The sequence below is a fragment of the Mirounga angustirostris genome, unplaced genomic scaffold (assembly GCF_029215605.1).
Source record: "Mirounga angustirostris isolate CCGP_5_RB_7025 unplaced genomic scaffold, mMirAng1.0.hap1 SCAF_11, whole genome shotgun sequence".
Taxonomy (NCBI): domain Eukaryota; kingdom Metazoa; phylum Chordata; class Mammalia; order Carnivora; family Phocidae; genus Mirounga; species Mirounga angustirostris.
In genome coordinates, this window is record NW_026991719.1 from 86328540 (window position 1) to 86349972 (window position 21433).

The following is a 21433-nucleotide window of genomic DNA, read 5'->3' on the forward strand; positions in this document are numbered from 1 at the left end:
AAAGGGAACCTGCTACTTTACTCCAAAACTGTTCCTCGAAACCAAGAAGACATTCTCAATTAGAAAACCACAATTTGGTGGGCACCTGGGTGGCTCATTCAATTAAGCATCTGACCCTTGATTTTCGCTCAGGTCATTATCTCAGTGTGGTGAGATAGATTCCCGTAATCCAGCTCCACGCTGGGTGCGGAGCCTGCTTAAGATTCTCTCTCTCCTCCTCCCTGTGCCACTCCCCCTCCCCTTCTCCTTCTCTCTCCCTCTCTAAAAAAAAGAAAACCGCAATTTGGTTCCCCTGCATCCCACCATAGTACTATGGTATAGTTTTCTCTATTCTTTCATGTTCCCCTTCCCTATTGCTTTATTGTACATAAAGTAACTGTGTATATGCACAAGCATATTGCATTTTTTTAACTAAATGGCCAGTGGTATGTTTTGATCGGCATCAAATGGAGATGGGATGGGGAAAAATACTGGTTCTGTGAAAATGCCCTTTCTCCATTAGTAGCATGCTCATTCAGCTCTTATCTTTATATTCCAGTAAGCTGTTTTGCTCTCACTGTTTAACAAAAAAAGAACAACATAAAAATCCATGCATACCTTGTTCAATTGGAGAATTTTAAAGTTTTTCATTCACCATTGTAAAACCAAGGACCATTTTATAACTTTTTTGTATGTAGCTATTACATACAGGGCAATCTGTCCTTAAGTAGGGATAAAAAAATGAATCCTAGATAGTTTTCCCTTCAAGCATCTTGTTGTTTAAATAAACTTCTTGTTTAAAATGATAAAAAATAATAATTGGGTTACCTTTATCCTTATTGATTTGTAGTTCTGTATAATTCTGAATATAAGTCCTTTCTCAGATATAAGTATTGAAAGTAGTTTCTCCCATTCTGTGACCTGCCTTTCACTCTCTTAATAATGTCTTAATTTTAATAAAGTAGAATTTATTTTTTTGTTTCGGGTAAATGTTTCTTGTGTCCTTTTTAAGGAATGCTTGACTATATTAAAGTCACTAAGACATTACCTTATATTATCTTCAATAACTTTTATTTGTTTCACCTCTCACTTTTAATCTATGGTCCATTTGGAATTAAATTTTGTATATAGTTTGAAATAGATAAAAAGGATCATTTGGATTTATTTGGTAACCCAGTTGGTCCAGAGCCACTTAACAAAAGGACCATTTTCTCCCCTACTGCCTTGTGATGGATTTTTTTTATCATAAATTGAATGACAGTATACATGTAGATCTCTTTTCAGACTCTACTATACCATTGTTCAATTTTTCTATATTTGAAACAATAGTACACTGGTTAAATTATTATAGCTTTGTAAAATAATTTGATTTCTGTAAATCTTCAAACTTTGTTTTTTCTACAAGATTTTTTATACTGTTATTGCCATTTGTAATTCTATGTAAAATTTAAAATTCATTTGTCGATTTTCATTTAAAAAAGTTTACTGGCATTATTTTGAATCAGAGATCAAGTTAGGGAAAATTAGCATCTTTAAAATATAGAGTCTTCCATTTGCATCAACATGGATGTAACTGGAGGGGATTATGCTAAGTGAAAGAAGTCAAGCAGACAAAGACAATTATCATATGGTTTCACTCATATGTGGAACATAAGCGCAGAGGACCATAGGGGAAGGGAGGGAAAACTGAATGGGAAGAAATCAGAGAGGGAGACAAACCATGTATAACTCTGGACTCCAGGAAACAAACTGAGGGTTACAGAAGGGAGGGGGGTGGGGGGATGGGGTAGCCGGGGAATGGGTATTAAGGAGGGCACATGTTGTGATGAGTACTGGGTGTTATACACAACTAATGAATCGTTGAACACTACATCAAAAACTAATGATGTACTATATGTTGGCTAGTTGAACATAATAATAATAGTAAAAAATATACAATTCTCTTTTTATTTAGGTCTTTGTTAATTTCTCTCAATGTTTTTGTAGTTTTCTTTGTAAAGGTATTGTATATCTTTTGTTAATTTTAATCCTCAATATTTGATAATTTTTGAAACTAATACCACTGGTATTTTTCATTTTATTTTCTGCTTGTCACTAACATAGAAATATAAATCATTTTTGTATACTGTGATGGTTAATTTTTTGTGTCAAGTTGACTGGATCACAGGGTGCTTAGATATTTGACTGAACGTTATTTCTCAGTGTGTCTGTGAGGGTGTTTCTGGATGAACTTAGCATTTGACTAGGTGGACCCATGAAGTAGTTTGCCTTCTCTGGTATGAGTTGGCATCATCCAGTCTGTTGAGGGCCTGGATACAACAAAAAGGCAGAGGAAGAATCTAGCCCTTCCTGCCTGATCGCTTGAGCTGGGATATCAATCTTCTGCTGGCCTGGATCTTCATTGTCAGGGCTTCAGACTGACTGAATTACACCACTGGCTTTCCTGGATCTCCAGCCTGCAGATGGCAGACTGTGGAACTTCACAACCTCCCTAATTGTGTAAAGCAATTCCTTATAATAAATCCCTTCCTATATATATCCTATTAGTTCTGTATCTCTAGAGAACACTAACCAATACATACAGTGAGTGATCTTATATCAGGCAAACTTGCTAAATTTATTTATTAATTCTAATAAGTTTTTTGTAAATACTTTTAGAATTTCCAAATTTACAACCATGTCATCTGTAAATAATGAAACACTTATTTCTTCCTTTCCAATCTTTGTAAGTTCCATTTCTCTTTCTTAATTTATTTTCTAAAATATCCAGTTCAAGTTTGATTAGAAATGGTAATACAGACAACCAGGTCTCATTTCTGATCTTAGAGGGAAAGCTTTCAATAGTTTACTATTAATATGCCTTGTGTTGGGTATGTTTTAATACCCTATATCAGATTAAGAAATTTTCCTTCAATTCCTAGTTTTCCAAGATTTTTTCACATGAATAAGTGTTGAATTTTATCAAAGACCTTTTTTCTGCCTCTCTTGTGATGATCATATATTCTTTTCTGTTAATGTGATGAATTACATTATTGCCTTTTATTTATTTATTTTTATTATGTTCAATTAGCCACCATATAGTACATCATTAGTCTTCGATGTAGTGTTCAACAATTCATTAGTTGCATATAACACCCAGTGCTCATCACCACACTGCCTTTTAAATGTTAAACCATTCTTTCATTCCTGGAATAAATCCAACTTGGTTATGATGTACTATCCTCATAATCCCTGGATTTATATTGCTAATATTTTATGTAGGAGTTTTGCATCTACATTCACAAGAGATTTGGTCGATGATATGCCTTTCTTATAATGTCTTCTATAGGTTTTAGCATCAAGATTATAATGGCCTCATAAAACACATAAGGAAATGTGTCATTCACTCTTTTTTTTAATTTCTGGAGGAGTTCAAGTAACATTCATTTTATTTTATCCCTGAAATATTAGTGACAATCCACTGTGAATCCATCCATTCTTTGTAGGAACATATTTAATTGTGGAACCAATTTGTTTAATATGTATAAGACTATTTGGATTTTATATATCTTCTTGAAACCAGTTTTGGTAAGTTGTGGTTTTTACATAATTTGTGCATTTTATGCAAATTATCAAATTTATTATTCATAATATCTTCTCATCTTTCAATATCTATAGATTCTGTACTGATGTCCCTTTTTCATGACTGATACTTGTAATTTATATTTTCTCTGTTTTTCTTGTAATATTGCTACAGACTTATCAATTTAATTGGTCTTTTCAAAGAACCAACTTTTGGCTTTGTTAATCTTCTCTACTGTCTGTTTTCTATTTTTTTGATTTCTGCTCTTACCATCTTCTTCCTCCTTTCTTGGAGTTTAATTTGCTATTTTTTAACCTTATACAGGTGGATGGTTACATCATTGATTTTTAGCCTTTCATCCCTTCTAATATATACATATAAGGCTTTAAAGCTCTCTCTCTAAGAACTGCTTTAGATGAATTAGATAAGTTGTAATGTCATAGTTTTATTATAATTCAGTTCAAAATACTTTATAATTTCTATTTTGCTTTATTTTATTTTATTATTTTTTTTAGAAAGAGAGGGGGAGAGAGAGATCATCTCATGTGTGAGGGACGGAGGGGCAGAGGGAGGAGAGATAAAATCTTTTTTTTTTATTATTTTATTATGTTATGTTAATCACCATACATTACATCATTAGTTTTTGATGTAGTGTTCCATGATGCATTGCTTGCCTATAACACCCAGTGCTCCATTCAATACGTGACCTCTTTAATACCCATCACGAGGCTAACCCATCCCCCACCTCCCTCCCCTCTAGAACCCTCAGTTTGTTTCTCAGAGTCCATAGTGGGAGAGAGAAAATCTTAAGCAGGCTCCACACCCAGCACAGAGCCCCCAGCGTGGAGGTCGATCTCATGACCTGAGATCATGACCTGAGCTAAGATCAAGAGTTCGACACTTAAATGAGCCACCCAGGCACCTCTATATTTTCCATTTTGAATCTTTCTTTGATATTGAGTTATTTAGAAACATACTGCTTAATTTCTCAATATTTGGAGGTTTCTAGTCTTTTTGTTATTGATTTCTACCTTAATTCCACTGTGGTCAGAGAATATACTCTGATTTCAGCCACTTGAAATTTGTTGAGAATTGCTTTGTGGCTCGGCATATGGTCAGTTTTGATAAATAGTCCAGGAACAATTTGAAAAGAATGTGTATTCTACATTTGTTGCATACAATGTTCTAAATATATTAGGACATATTTGATAGTCTTGTTCATGCTTCTATACCCATACCTTTGATTTTGTCTGCTTATTCAAAATCTCCACACATGTTTGTAGATTTATCTATTTATGTTTAGAGTTCTGTCAGCTTTCACTTAATACATTTTGGAGCTATTTTATTTTGTGCATACTACTTATGGTTTTCTCTAACTTGTTGAATTGATCCTTTAATCATTGCGATATATCTAGTATCTCTCATAATGCTTTTTGTCTTAAAATCTAATTTGTCTTATAGTAGTTTAACTTTAGCTGCCTTATTTTGGTTCATGTTTGCATGTTATTCTTTTTCAACACTTACTTTCAAACTTTCTATGTCTTATTTAAGGTATGTCTCTTATAAGTCACACATAGTTGTAATTATTTTTAAATCCAGTCTGACAATCTTGTTTTTCAATTGGAGTGCTTACTCCATTTATATTTAATGTGATTACTGGGAAATTTGGGTTTAATCTACCATTTTACTACTTGTTTTCTGTTTGCCCTGTCTTCTTTATTCTGTTTTTTTTTCCTTTACTGATTTCTTTTAGATTAACCAAGTTGTTTATTATTTCATTTTTAACACTCTTATTGCTTCTCTGCGATACCTTTTTTTTTTTACTAATAGTTAAGTTCTCACAATTACAACATCCTTCTTGGCTTATTAAGATCTACCTTAAAGACTCTTAATCTCAGGAAACTACCTGAGGGTTGCTAGAGTGGTGGGGGGGTGGGAGGGATAGGGTGGCTGGGTGATGGACATAAGGGGGGGTATGTGCTATAGTGAGCACTGTGAATTGTGTAAGACTGTTGAATCACAGACCTGTACCTTTGAAACAAATAATACATTATATGTTAAAAAAAAAAAAAAAGAAGATAGTAGGAAGGGAAAAATGAAGTGGGGGAAATCGGAGGGGGAGATGAACCATGAGAGACTATGGGCTCCAAGAAACAAACTGAGGGTTCTAGAGGGGAGGGGGGTGGGAGGATGGGTTAGCCCGGTGATGGGTATTAAGCAGGGCACTGAGTGTTATACACAAACAATGAATCATGGAACACTACATCAAAAACTAATGATGTACTGTATGGTGACTAACATAACATAATAATAAAATTAAAAAATAAAAATAATGTATAACTAATAAAAAAAAATCTACCTTAAGGTAGTGCTTTTACCACTTTCCAGACAAGGTAAGAACCTTATAACACTTCAACTCCATTTATACCTTCTCATCTTTGCTATTATCATGTATTTTAATTGTACATATATTTTAAACTCCAAAATATATCATTGTTGTTCTTTTGAATAGACAATATTTTTGTAGATTTACCTATATTAACTCTTTGGTGTTCTTCATTCCTTCTTAAATTACCTGTTTCCATTTGGGATCATTTTCCTTTTGCCTAAATAACTCCCTTTAGTATTTCTCGTAGTGCATGTCTGATAGTTATAAATTCTCTCAGATTTTGTGTTTCTCTTAAACCTTTTTGATTCACCTTCATTTTGAAAGAATTTTTGCCTGGTCGGAACATATTTTGCTCAGCAGTTTGGAGATGTCAGGTCATTTTCTTTTTTATTTCTTTTGAAAATTTAGTTGTCAAGATTATTGCTCCTGCAAAGATAATGTGTCTTTGTTCTCTAGTTACTTTAAAATTGTTCTCTGTTTCTGGTATCCATCAGTTTTACTTTGATGTACCTATGTCTGGTTTTCTTCCTCACTATATTAGTTTTCTATTGTTGCCATAAAAATTATTATAAGTGCAGTGACTTAAAACAACACAAATTTGTTGTCTTACAGTTCTGTAGGTCAGAAGTCCAGTGTGGGTCTCAATGGCTAATATAAAATTGTCAGCAGGAATGAGTTTCATTCTGGAGGCTCTAGGAAAGAATCTATTTTTTTACTCATTTAAGCTGTTCACAGAATTCAATTCCTTGTGCTTACAGGACTGAGGGCCCAGTATTATTGCAGGCTATAAGCTGAGGGCCATTTCCAAATTCTAGAGACCACCTGCATTCCTTGGCTTATGATGCCCTCTTCTATCTTTAAAGCCAACAATGATTGTTCAAGTCCTCATTTCACATCTTCAACTGCTGCCTTCTTCTTCCATTTTTAAGGGCCCACCTAGATCCAGGACACCTTTCTTATCTTAAATTCAGTTGATTAACAACACTGATTTCATCTACAACTTTAATTCCTTTCTACCATGTAACGTAATACATACACAGTTCTGAGGATTAGGATATGGACATTTTGGGGAATGAATTAGGATGCCTGCCACAGTTATTATGCTGCTTTAGATCCATACAGTATCTAGAACATGTAGCTTGAGAACTTCCTTCAGTTGTAAAAAAAAAAATCCTTGACAAATATTTCTTCAAATACTGTTTTTGCCCTCTTTTTCTCTTATTCTCAGATTCCAGGTACATATATGTTAGATCTTTCCACCATGCTATCTCCATCTCATTCTTTTTTCTATATTATCCAATGTTTTTCTCTCTGAGCTTTAGTCTGGATACTAGACCTATTAGTGTCCTGTCTAGTAATCCTCACTTCTGTTTAATCTTGGTGAAATTTATCCATTCGATTCTTAATTTCAGTTATTTGATTAATTATTGATTTTTCATTTGACTTTATAATTTTTGTATCTCTGGTAAAATTATCTATTATTTACTTTATTTATTGAACATATTATTCATAGTTATTTTAAAGGCCATTCATTCTGTTTACTCCAACTTTTTAATCACCTATGTGTTTGTTTCTGTTGTTTGTTTTCTTGATTTTTTTGTCATTTGGTCCTGTTTCCTAGCATATCTGGTAATTTCTTTATTGAATGCTAGACTTTGTGCATAGAAAATTGTAGTGGTTCTAAATGATATCTTCCTCAGAAGAAGATAAAATGTTTTTTTCTAAACAACAGACATAGTGGGAGTAGATCATCTTAACGCATTTGAGGCTGGTCTATTGCCAGTTTAACCTTACTCACATGGTGCAACCCTTCCTGGGGCTCAACTAAAAACCTAGGTTGTTTACTAGGGTACTTTGGAGATTCCTGAATTCCTATTTTTGCCTTCCTAGCATTCTGTGATATAATGACTCTGTTTAGCTTTGTCAAATTTTAGCAGCTACTTTATGCTTGGTTTCTTTGCCTCTCACCCTGAACAGGCACAGGTTAAAAGTCAGGTAATGCCTCAAGAGGAAATTTCATGTAGAATGTTGATCACACTTCTTTGCAGATATATATATATACACACATATGTGTGTGTGTGTGTAATATTATAGTATTATATGTTTCAGCCACAAAAATAAGGAAATCCTGCCATTTGTGATGACACAGATAAACCTTGAGCATTATACTAAGTGAAACAAGTTAGAGAAAGACAAATACTGTATAACCTCCCTTATATGTGAAATCTACAAAAGCCAAAACCATAGAAGCAGAGTAGATTGGTGGTTTCCAGGGCTGTGGGCTGTGGTGTGGGATATATGAGGAGATGTTGGTCAAAAGCTACAAACTTCCAGTTATAAGAGGAATAAGTACTGAAGATCTTATGTGCAGTACGATGATTATAGTTAATAGTACCATAATGAATACTTGAAAGTTGCTAAGAGAGTAAATCTTAAGTGTTCTCAGCATAACAACATCAACAAAAAATTGTAATTATATGAGATGAAGGTTGTGTTAAACAACCTTATTATAATCAGTTCACAATATATATGCATATCAAGTCACCACATTGTACATCTTAAACTTAAACAATGCTATATGTCAATTATATCTCAATAAAGATGGAAAAATGTAAATGGACTAATGTCTGCAATTCAAAATACCAGCTGCCATTTTTGCAGGATTTGATAAGCTAATCCTAAAATCCCTATGTAAATGTAAGGGACCCAGAATAGCTAAAATAATCTTAGAAAAGAGGAACAAAGTTGGAGCACTCACACTTTCCAATTTCAAAACTTACTACAAAGACACAGCTATTGGGGCGCCTGGGTGGCTCAGTTGGTTGAGCGACTGCCTTCGGCTCAGGTCATGATCCTGGAGTCCCGGGATCAAGTCCTGCATCGGGCTCCCTGCTCGGTGGGGAATCTGCTTCTCCCTCTGACCCTCCTCCCTCTCATGCTCTCTGTCTCTCATTCTCTCTCTCTCAAATAAATAAATAAAATCTTTAAAAAAAAAAGACACAGCTATCAAGACTGTGGGGCACTGGCATAAGAATAGATCTATAGGGATGCCTGGGTGGCTCAGTCAGTTAAGCGTCTGCCTTCAGTTTGGGTCATGATCTCAGGGTCCTGGGATCGAGTCCTGCATCGGGCTCCTTGCTCAGTGGGGAGCCTGCTTCTCCCTCTGTCTGCTGTTCCCTCTGCTTGTGCTTTCTCTCTCTGACAAATAAATGAATAAAATCGATCTATAAATCAGTGGAATAGCATTGAGAGTCCAGAAAGAAACCTTAAAATTGTGGTTGATTGATTTTTTTTGACAAGAGTAGCAAGACAACTCAATGCGGAGAGAAGTCTTTTCAACAAATGGTGATGGAACACCTAGATCCGTAGGCCCAACATGAAGTTGGACACCTACCTCACATCACATAAAAAAAAAATTAACTCAATATGGAACATAGACCTAAATATAACCACTAAAACCTATGAAACTTTTAGTTAAAAAACATAAATCTTTGTGACCTTGGATTAGGCAATGGTTTCTTAGATATGACACCAAATGCACAAGCAAGAAAAAAATATATATATGAATTAAAATTTTTTATTCTTTGAAGGACTCCATCAAGAAAGTGAAAAGACAACCCACGCAACCGGAGAAAATTTCTGCAAATCACATATCTGGTAAGCGGCTTATATCCAGAATACATAAAATACATAAAGACCTCTTATGACTCAATAATAAAGATAAATAACTCAAATTAAAAATAAGCAAAGGATCTGAATTGACATTCCTCCAAAGAATATATAAAAATGGTCAATAATAAGAACACTTAAAGATGCTCAAAATTATTAGTCATTACAGAAATGCAAATGAAAACCACAATGAAATACCATTTCACACCCAGTAGGATGGGTACAATAAACCAAGACGGAAAATAACAAATGTAGGCAAGGATGTGGAAGAACTGAAACTCTTGTGTATTGCTGGTGGGAATGTAAAATGGTACAACACTTTGGAATACAGTTTGGCAGTTCCTCAAAAAGTTAAAAATAGAGTTGCCATATGAGCCAACGATTTCAGTCTTAGGTATTTATACAGGAAATCTGAAAACATATGTCCCCACAAAATCTCACACACTAATATTCATAATAGCCTTACTCACAATAGCAAAAAGTGGAAACAATTCAAATGTCCATCAGCTGAGAAATGAATGAACATAATGTAGTATAGCTATAAAATGAAATAATATTCAGCAAAAACAAATAATAAAGTATGCTACAACATGGATGAAACTTGAAACCATTATGCTAAGTGAAAGAAGCCAGACACAATGTTATGTTTCCCTTTATATGAAATGTCTAGAATAGGCAAATTCATAGTGACAGAAAGTAGATTAGTGTTTGCAGTGGCTGGGGCAGGAAGTGGGAATTGAGAATGGCTGCTAATATGTATAGGGTTTCTTTATGGGATGATAAAATGTTCTAAAGTTAGATTACGGTGATGGCTGTATAATTATTTGAGTATACTAAAAACAATGGAATTTTCCACTTTAAATGGGTGAATTGTATGTTCCGTGAATTATATTTCAATAAAGCTGTTATTTTTAAAATAAATTAACATGAACATCTTTAGGTAAATAGCCTATTGAGAACCAACTTTCTGGCCCAGGTTCATTTCAGGTAAGGCAACCCAGTATACACACAGGTGTTCATATTTCCAAAATGTCATCAAATTTTAGCCACACATTTCAACAAACAGAAAGTCTTCAGAGGAGAAATATAAACACTGAAGCATGCTAAATACCACAAATAAGGATAAGCAGGGATAAATTAATCTGCAGAATCCTGGCAGTTTACTGGCAGTCTCCCTTTGTCAAGCAGGGAAACAAAAACCTAATACATTAAAACCGACCAAATCCTGTTTTAAAATCCAAGTCTCTTACAGATATATATAAAATCCAAGTCTCTCACAGATATATAATAGTATAATATATAACACACTAAGATCTATAAAATAATTAAAAAAAAACAGTAGGATTGGAATGGACAGAAGAGAAGGGGGAAGAACATCAATTAACTATTTATTGTGCATCTAATATGTACTTAGGATAAACAAAGGCGTGGGGACAAATATGAACCTGTAACTGAGCTCCTGAGGGGCAAAAGGAGCCTAAAACCACTGTTACGGTGAGCTTGTGTTAGAGACCTTTGTTTCTAGACACATAGCCAACAAATAAATCAAAACAGATACGATATCAGATAGAAAGGTAACATAGGAACATTCCCGATTCCAGTGAGTTAGGGGTATTGTAAACTATGCAGATTCATCCTTGTACACAGAGGATATGTAGTTAATAAAATCATCAAGAGCAGCCTTAAAAATGAAAGATGTTGGAAAAGGGCAGCACTGAGCCAGAGGGTGTAGTGCTCTGGTTGCCAGGCAGCCACCCTCAGGCCCTCTTTTGTTACCGTGGTGATGTTTAGAGAGCTTACCTAAATACTCTTTGAGATAGCATCCGAACTCTCCACATCCCTTTAACACCAACTAGTCATGCCACTTCTTTTTCTTCCTCCCCCACATCTCTACCCACGCTGTCGTAATCTTACAAGTGAGATGAACCTACAAGTGTACCTCCAATGCCCGACGCCTCAGGCGGGGAAATGATGTTGACTTGCCTCCCAGATTCAAACAAACGAAAGGATAGTGAAATGAATGAGAAGATTAAGTACGATTATTCAAATAAAAATAACCGAAATTATAATAAAACAAGGTTTCTCAAATAGAAAATTGATATATTTGGGGGATAATTCAGGATCTGTCCAGCTTTATGTCATGCAAAGGACAGTGGCTGGGTAATCGGTAGTTCTGATTCTCTGTCATTTATCACTGGGAGGTCTTGGTCATGCGAGTTCCCTTTTCTGGGCCTCAATTTCTTCATGTGTAGTAAAAGGGGGTTAAACTATAGCAGCTGTTTTCAAGCTTTTCTGGCCAGAATCTATAGTAAGAAAAACATTTTACATCACAATGTAGTATACACACACACACACACACCAACAAATCTAAAACAAATATTTTATGAAACAACCCTTACCCTGATTTTATGTGATGCATTCTGACATTTTCTATTCTATTCTTTTTCATATTTTTAATTGCTGGTTATGACCCAATAAATTGACTTCATGCCCTCATTAATGCCTCGCAATGCAGTTTGAAGAACACTGAACTAGTGGCTATCTAATGGCTCCTACAGTTCTAGTATTTTAAGATTTTATGTTATGCCATTATCTTCTTTTTAGAATAATATTAACAATCACTAGCATTCATTGAACCGATAGTATGTGCCAGACGCTGTTTTAAGCACTTTATCCATATGAACTTACTTAATTTTTCAACAACTGTGACTACTTTCATTAGTCCAATTTTAAAGATGAGGAAAATTAATGTGGCTGTTATCTGCACACCAAATTTAGTGACTACCAAAATTAATTTCATGATATATTTAAAGTGTTTCAAATATCTTAGAATATCGCCATTTAATAAAATAAAATATTATCTTGTCTGCTCTTACTACTTTACACTTGGGGGGTGACTATAACAGATCATCCAGATCTGAGGGGAGGAAAACAATCAATAACCTAAATGATACCTATTATTGGCCCTAAAAGTCATTTACTTACTCTGTTGTGTAAGTACGCGAAAACTGACACTTATAATGCCACATCAGGGCACATTTATACATAGGCATGATAACTACCCAAGTAGACACCTTAATTCTTAGGGACAGGCACTATCAGCAGATTGTCAGTAGAACAATACGAGAATCCAAATGTGTGCCCATACGTCACTGTACATCTTTATTGTGTGTAGTATTGTAAAACAAAACAAAACAAAACAAAACATGGGTTCTATTTTTTCCTGATTCCAGTAATTAACTACTGAGCACCACTGCCAGTATTCATCTTTTATGAATTAGCTGGAAGGGCTTAGACTATGATGCTACAATATCACTATGCATAAACTTTACCGAGTATATCATTTAGGGGGTCCTGATGGAGCAGATTTGAAAGATTTCGAACCAGTTCTTTTTGGATAAATAATAGAAATAGTTGCTATTTAATGTTGCAGTAAATCCAATAAAAATCCAAAACTTCATTTATTCATTTAACAATTACTATTGAGCCCCTACTATGTGCTACATACTTATTTTTGCACTGGAGAATAAGCAGCAAATATAATAAAGTACCAACACTCAGGGAGCTTAATTATTTTGTGTTTTGTAAGTTTGGATTTGTGTTTATTGTATTTGTTTATAGAGAGGCACGCTTATATGTATTCCCTTTGGTGGAGAGGCAGTGGAAATTACATGTTTCATTTATTTAAAATATTTCAGTGCCTTTTCTACATGGCAGTAAAGAAAGAACTATGCAAAACAAAACAAAACAAAAAAGGAATAAATCGGTTTTTGCTCTTAAAAAGCTTACAGTCTAGTTAAATTAGTGGTTCCTAAGCAGGGGCAATATTGTCCCTCAGGGCACATTTGTCCACGTCTGGAGATATTTTTGGTTGTCATGACTTGAGTGGGGGAGGGATTAGTCCTACAGACATCTGATTGGTAGAGGTCAGGAATGATGCTAAACATCCTCCAGTGTACAAGACATCCCCACTACAAATAATGTTGTGTCCCAAAATGTCAAGAGTGTCCAAGCTGAGAAACCCTGAGTTAGAGGGACAAACTTCATACATTAGAAGTTTTGTGTTTAATTACAAGATATTTGATGATAAATGCTAAATGAGTGATACATACAAGGTGATACTGATGAGAGAGAGAGAGAGATCATTCTAGAATGAATTGGTTATGGGAGTCTTCATGAAGGAAGTGGGGCTCAACCTCCTGCTCAAAGCAGAGGAAAGCCCGCAGAGCCCTGCTACCTCTCTGACTTTATCTCCTATCACTCTCCCCCTCACCCTTCCACTCCAGCCAATGGCTTTTGCATTTCCTGTAAGCATTCTTTTATCTCATGGAATCTGCTTTTGCTGTTCCCTCAGATTCAAAAGTCCTTTCCCAAGATATCCATATACCCACTCCATCACTTCTTGTAAGTCTCCACTCTGTTCAGTCTTTTAATAGAGAGCCCTTCCCAAATCATCATACTCCTTGATATAAAATATTAACTCCTGCCCCCTCCACTCCCTTTTCCCTTATTATGTTTTTTGGTCTCCATAGCAAGATTGTACCTGGCCCAGAGCAGATACTCAAGAAATATGTGTAGAATGAATGAATTTGTTAAATATTAATAATGTCAGGGTTTTTCAGCTCAAGCAAATGAGAAGAAGCTTGACTAAAGGAGCCTAACTACTGTGATTCCCAATGGCCTAGAACAGTGCGTGCCTCATAGTAGGGAATTCATAAATAGTTAATAAACAACGATGAAATAGAGAGCAAAAGAAAATTAGTATAATCAAAACAAACCTATAACCATCTTTGAAAAGTATTCTTAGGACAATTACTACACTCTCTCATTTTATTGCGCTTCACTTTACTGCGCTTCACAAGTATTCCGTTTTTTACAAATTTGAAGGTTCAAGACTTCAGAGGAGAAAGTAACTTCAGCTGTGGCGGAAATAGCAAGAGAACTAGAATTAGAAGTAGAGCCTGAAGATGTGATAGGATTGCTGCAGTCTCATGATAAATCTTTCAGAGATGGGGAGTTGCTTCTTATGGATGAGCAAAAGTGGTTTCTTGAGATGGACTCTATGCCTAGTGAAGATGCTGTGAAGACTGCTGAAATGAGAACAAAGGATTTAGGATATTATGTAAACTTAGTTGATAAAGCAGAGGCATGGTTTGACAGGATTGACTCCAATTTTGAAAGAAGTTCCCACTGTGGGTAAAATGCTATCAAACAGCATCTCATGCTACCGAGAAATCATTCATGAAAGGAAGAGTTAATCAATGGGACAAACTTCATCCTTGTCTTATTTTAAGAAGTTGCCATAGCCACCCCAACCTTTTAGCATCCATCAACCTGATCAGTCAGCAGCCATCAACACTGAGGCAACCAGCAAAATGATTAGGACTTGCTGAAAGCCCAGATTACAGTTACCATTTTTAGCAATATTCTTAAATTAAGGTACGTTCAATGTTCTTTTTAGCCATGATGCTATTGCATAGTTAATAGACCACAGTGTAGTATAAACATAACTTTCTATGCATTGGGACACCCCAAAATTCCTTTGACTCGCTTTATGGCCCTATTCACTCTATTGCGGTGGTCTAGAACCAAACCTGAAGGGTCTCAGAAGTATGTCTGCATACTAGCACACCTGGGCACATATAACAAATGGCCTATTTTTAATTTGGACTATTCTTTTTTTTAAAAGATTTTATTTATTTTTCAGAGAGCGAGCGAGAGAGAAGCAGCATGAGAGGGGAGAGGGTCAGAGGGAGAAGCAGACCCCCTGCTGAGCAAGGAGCCCGATATGGGACTCCATCCCGGGACTCCGGGATCGTGACCTGAGCCGAAGGCAGACGCTTAACCATCTGAGCCACCCAGGCGCCCTAATTTGGACTATTCTTACCAGCTTTTTCACTTTATAGTCATTCCGCATACATTCCTTGTAGTTTAGAAAAGCAGTTTCTGGGCGCCTGGGTGGCTCAGTTGGTTGAGCGACTGCCTTCGGCTCAGGTCATGATCCTGGAGTCCCGGATCGAGTCCCATATCGGGCTCCTTGCTCAGCAGGGGGTCTGCTTCTCCCTCTGACCCTCCCCCCTCTCATGTGCTCTCTTTCTCATTCTCTCTCTCAAATAAATAAAATCTTTAAAAAAAAAAGAAAAGAAAAGCAGTTTCTGACATTCTGTATCTTCGCTGTTAAGCCAGGTATTGTATAAAACATAAGCACATTTTAAGAATTCTAACCTAAACGCAGCTCTCTACCAAGCCAGTTCTATAATTCTCTGTTTTCGTTTGCACTTAATCACTAATTCACCAACGCTGCACTCAGGGAGTCACTACAGACAATTATGCTAATGCTCATAGCAAGAGCAACTAACGTTTATGGCGGACTTTTTGTGCTAGGGTCTTTCCCGAAGGCTTTGCCTACATTACCTGGTTTTGTTCATACTATAGGAGACCTGTGGTATGGCATTCATGTATATTAATGAACTCTAATTTACTTTCTGTAGCTGGCCCAAGGCCCCAACCCCCAAACACCTGAGCTAGGACGGCTCATACCCCGCTTCCAGCCACTTCCTCTTTTCCATTGCCTCTCAGCACTCTCCTTTCTGGAAGAGCCACCAGTGCTCCTCCTCCTCCCTCTTGCGACGTTTTGGGAACCATGGCGACCAACGCTGTCCCTCCCCCTCCTCCTCCCCAGACGACCCGGCGGGCACCAGGTGGGAGGATCTGCTACGTAACCGCGCGTGTGACTGCCTAGTAACGGTGCCTGCGAGTTGGAAGCGCGCCCAGAGAGGGGTGGGGCGAGAGAGCTGACGCCGGCACGCGGAACGTCTTTGCAGCCTCGCTTCGGGGGCGGAGCCTTGCCAGTCCGCGGGAGCAGAGTAGCTAGCGATCGTCGCCCAAGCGCGCGGTTTCTTAGTCCTCAGCTTTGGACCGGGCAGCGTAGCTTTGAGGAGTGAAGAGAGTACGCAGTTACCCCACAATGTCTGGTGAGTTAGGTCAGCCTCAGGCCGGCCCCTCACATGCCGGGCTAGATTTTCCGAATCCTGAGAGAAATCGGGCTGGGGTCCCGGGAGGGGTGATCCGAAGGGCCGGTGCCCATGGGCGCAGGTCCTGGATCCAAAAGGTTCTTGAGCAGATAACGGATTCACCTCTGCAGTGGGTCACCCCGTCGGAGGTGGTGCCTGTCGCTGTGCTGGCCGTCCAGAGGTACCTGTTAGAGGATGAGCCACGCGACACGATACCCAAACCTCCCCTTTACTGCTATGATGTGACGATCTCGGACGGGGTGTACCAGGAGAAGTGCTACCTGGACCCCAGCCTGAACTTTCTCGTATATAAAAATATTCTTAAAGTTGGCATAGAAATGAAAATTTCCAGAGTCTCGTGTCTTTACAACGAGAAAAGATTAGGCCAGGGGATCCTGTGCATAGATAACGTCCACTGTGGGGAGACCCTGGAGGCTATTTCTCTAGAAACTCCATTCAGAAATAGTGCGCACGAGGAGGTACCGGAGAGGCCTTTAAGAGGCGGGAAGAGTCATTACCTGGCCCTGTGGAATAACGAAGATCCATATGGAGATATTTGGTTAACCAACAAGCAACCCGAGGAACACAATTTTAACAGTAAGTAATGGGAGGGAATGATGGAGGGGTTAAAAAATAGTTTTCGGGAGCTTGCGTTAATGGGAAAGGAAAGGAGGGTGCATTGGTATTGTTCATTTCAAGCCGCGAGTGGGAATAAACAAATGCTCCTGGATGTCGAATTGGCGCTCCCTTAATGAAATTTGCACAGCCCGTGTCTTGCTTCGATTATTCAAGTGGCCATTCAGGAACTGTCTGAATACATCTCAGATTTAATCTGGCATATATACTTGTGTGTGCGTTTGCCTACGGTGGAATTATCTTTCGTTTCATTCCCATTCCACTTGTGGAAATAGTACTTTTCTGTGTTGGTTGGCGAGTGTATAGATTTGAATTTGGCATAAAAGTCGTAAATATTCGTGGTTTTGCATGTTTTAACCTTCATTCCAAAAAGGATGTTCCGTGATTTATTCCTTAATAATTTGCATTAATGAAACGCCATTTTTATGTCTTTGAGTGTAGCAGTTATGTAAATACTGCTTTTTTGAATGTGTGATTTTTGTGGACAGGCTTGGAATTTTCATTTTTATGTTTCTTATTGCGTATCACGGACAATACTGACCTGAGAAGTTTAATTCTTCCGTACCACAAGTAGGAAGTTAGCCTGAAAATGCCTGTTCGTCATCAGCAACTGCTGTAAAACATATTTTATCAGGGATGGAAGGGGAATGATAGTACTATAGGCATGTACGTATATGGAACGGGGACCAAATAAAACCCCCAAAAAATAAAATAAAGGCGGAAGTACTCAAGGAAGAAAGATAATTTTCTACATTTAACGGCTTTTCAGTTTTTTCTTTTTACATTGCAGTCATAATATTAGCTCATATATAGTCTTGCTATGACGTGTATCAGCAACAGGCTTGAAAGTGAAAAGACAGAGGGATCAAAAATATGCAATTAAAGTAATATCCAGTTATAAGGGGAAAAAGATGTTATAGAAATGTGTGGACAAGGATGATTTAAATAACTTAAGCTTTAAAAGCAAGATAGTAATTTCGGGGATGAAATAATGGAATGATTTTTATCTCAAGCATGGACTAAGGCGGCACTGCATTACTACTCTTAAGTGTTGATCATTTTTATTTTTAGGCTTGAATACATAAATGAAAAATTGGTGTCTAGAAGAATTAAGAGGGGAATAATAATTTGTAAAAATATATTTCATTTTTCTGACTATGAAAGTGATATCCATTATTGAACACATATTTTTATTACAAAAGGCAATGTCCATGTGCTAAAAAATCCAAACTATATTTAGAAGTATATTGTTGGCTAGCAAGAAAAAGAGCAATACAGACTGAAAAGCAAACACTTATTGAACACCTAATGGGCAAGATAATATTAAAAGTACTTTATTTGTGTAGACATAAAAAAGTATATTGTATTAAAAGTGTAAGACCCAGGTATAGTAAAATTTTGATGACAAAATCTAGAAGGGGGTATATAGGTGTTCTTTCAAGTTTGCTGTATGTTTAAAATTTTCAATAATAAAATGTCGGGGTGGAGTGAAAGACCCCTTTACCTCCTCCTCCTATGCCTTCAACTTTCCTCTCAAAACTCCAAAGGTTCAGCAGTTTGGTGTGTATCACTGAAAAAAAAAAAATTCTGTGGCGTGGCATGATTTGTTGTTTACACTTATCTCAAGCATCTTTAATGTACATCTGCACATACACACTTCCACAGTAAGGGTATACCATAATTTATATAATCATGCTCATGTGAATGGGTAATTATCAATTTTAGGCAGTTACTGGTTTTTCAGGTTTAGATCCAGCACTGAACATCATTAGGATATACACATACTTGTTCTTTATGTTCAAGTAGTTCTGTTAAATGGATAGATTCCTAGAAGTGAAATTGCTGGGTTAAAGAATATTTAAATTTTTTAATTTGATGGATATTGATAAATCATCTTCTGAAAAGGTTTTACCAATCTATATTCCCCCTAACGTATGTATGAATGCCCATTTCCCCATATTGTGCTAATTTTAAATTATATCTCTTGACTTTTCTGATTTCTTTGCTAATGGGTGGTATTTGCTATATATTGCAAATTACATTCTCACACTCTGTCCCCTTTCTTTTAACATTGTTTATGGTGCACTTTTGTGCTTTTTTAAAACTTTTCTATTAAGGTATGATATGTACAAAGTGTTAAAGTCTTAAAAATACAGCTTGAAAATAAAGCTTGAAACCATCCCCACCCCTGCCCCCAGATCAAGATACAGAACATTTTAAGCATCTCAAAAGTCTCCCTAAGGCCCTCTCCTGGTCAATATCCTACTCCAAAGGTAACCAATATGGTGATCTAAAAGACAGCTTTTCAAAATGGAAGTTAGATCTTGCCAATCTCCTGTCTAAATCTCTTCAGTGGCTCCCCATTGCACTTAGACAACAATCCCGACCTCCTGTCAGGGTGCGCAAGGCCCTGTGGTGTGGGCAAACTTTCTTTAAATGGCCAGATGGTAAATCTTTTTGCCTTTGTCGGTCATATAGTCTCCAGTCACAGCTATTCAACTTGGCCAGAGTATAGCAAAAGCAGCCATAGGCAATATGTAAATTAATGGGTTTGGCTGTTTTATAGTAGAACTTTATTTACAAAACCTGGCAGCAAGCCAGATTTAGCTCAAGGGCTGTAGTTTACAGGCCCCTGCCCTGCCCAGTCCCCTTACTCACCTCTCTAACCCTTCTCCGCCACCATTTCGTTTCCAGAATACAGGCCTTTTTTTTTTTTTTTTTTTTTTATCTCAAACCTCCTTGCTCTTTCCTTCCTCTAGTATGTTGCTCCTGCTTTTTTCCTCTTTCTGGAAAGTTCCTTCCCATCTTCAGGTTTCAACTCGAATATATAAAATATGTTAGAAAAGGGTTGTTTAGGGTGCCTGGGTGGCTCAGTTGGTTAAGCGACGGCCTTCGGCTCAGGTCATGATCCTGGAGTCCCGGGATCGAGTCCCGCATCGGGCTCCCTGCTTGGCGGGGAGTCTGCTTCTCCCTCTCCGGCTCCCCCCTCTTGTGCTCTCTCTCTCTCTCACTCTCTCTCTCAAATAAATAAATAAAATCTTTAAAAAAAAAAAGAAAAGGGTTGTTTAAATATGTATTCCCTCCCCATTTATTGTTATTGCATCACCATGGAAATGCCCTTCATAGGATTGATAACACTCTGAAATTATTTTTTCTGTTGTTTTCTTTTTCCTCCCACTGATTTATAAGATCCATGAGGGCAAGGAGTCTGTTTTTTTTCACTGCTGTGAGGCATTTCTCCTATACCCAGAACAGTGTCTGCCATGTGGTAGGCGTTCAGTAAGTGTTTGTTGAATAAAGGAATGCATAAAATAAATTACATTAATGGATTTTCTAATGTTGAACCACTTTTATATCTCTATTTGGTCATGGTTGTTATATTTACATACATATTTAAAGTGAATTTGTTCCATAGATTTTACTTTTTTAGGCGGTTACTATTTCAGCCCAATATTGATATCAGGTTAATTAATATTAGCTAGTAGAATGAGTTGGGAAACTTGCCTGTTTTTCTGTGCTTACAGAAATCATTTGTTCACTGAAGGTTTGGTAGAATTTACCCCTAAAACTATTTGAACCTGGGGCCGTGGTCCAGGATTGGGGGTTGAGAGAATGACTCCTTTTCAGTTTCTCATAGAAAAAGTAATGAAATCAATAACACTTCTTCTTGAGTCCATTTGTGAGAGTTGATATTTTACTAGGAAATCTCATTTCACCTAGATCTCAAAGTTGTATGCAGTAGTCTCTATTTTTAAATTTTAGTTTATATTTTTAAAATATTTTAGTCTTGTTTCATCCTCTTTTACATTCCTAGTATTTATGTGTTTACCCTTTTTTATGGTCATCCTTGCCAGAGGCTTGTCTATTAGTATTTAAAAAAAAAACACTTTTAGCTTTACTAATTAAGTCTATATTGGGGAGATGTTTTCTACTTTATTAACACATATCTTTAATTTCTTGTATTTCCTTTGTTCATATTTTTTTGTACTACCTTCTTAAGTTGAATGCTTGGTTCACTTATTTCCTTATTTCTTTCTTCCAAAAGCTTTTAAAATTCCAAAATTTCCCATGGATACTGCTGTGGCTGCATACACTAGGTTTTGAAGTGTAGAGATTTTATTTTTACTCATTATTCATATTTTCTGATTTTAAATTTGAGTTCCTCTTTAACCCTCAAAATTTTAG

The 21433-nt window shown here is 36.7% G+C and overlaps 1 protein-coding gene across 1 annotated transcript in view; it reads left to right on the forward strand.

The window, feature by feature from the left end:
- The first annotated feature begins 16467 nt into the window (after nucleotides 1–16467).
- RADX (RPA1 related single stranded DNA binding protein, X-linked) overlaps nucleotides 16468–21433 on the forward strand; it is an 82388-nt gene continuing 77422 nt past the window's right edge. Inside the window, exon 1 of the mRNA XM_045863744.2 lies at nucleotides 16468–17209. Within this exon, the coding sequence (XP_045719700.1) occupies nucleotides 16567–17209 (643 nt within the window). The 5' untranslated portion in view covers nucleotides 16468–16566. The remainder of the gene's footprint in view (nucleotides 17210–21433) is intronic.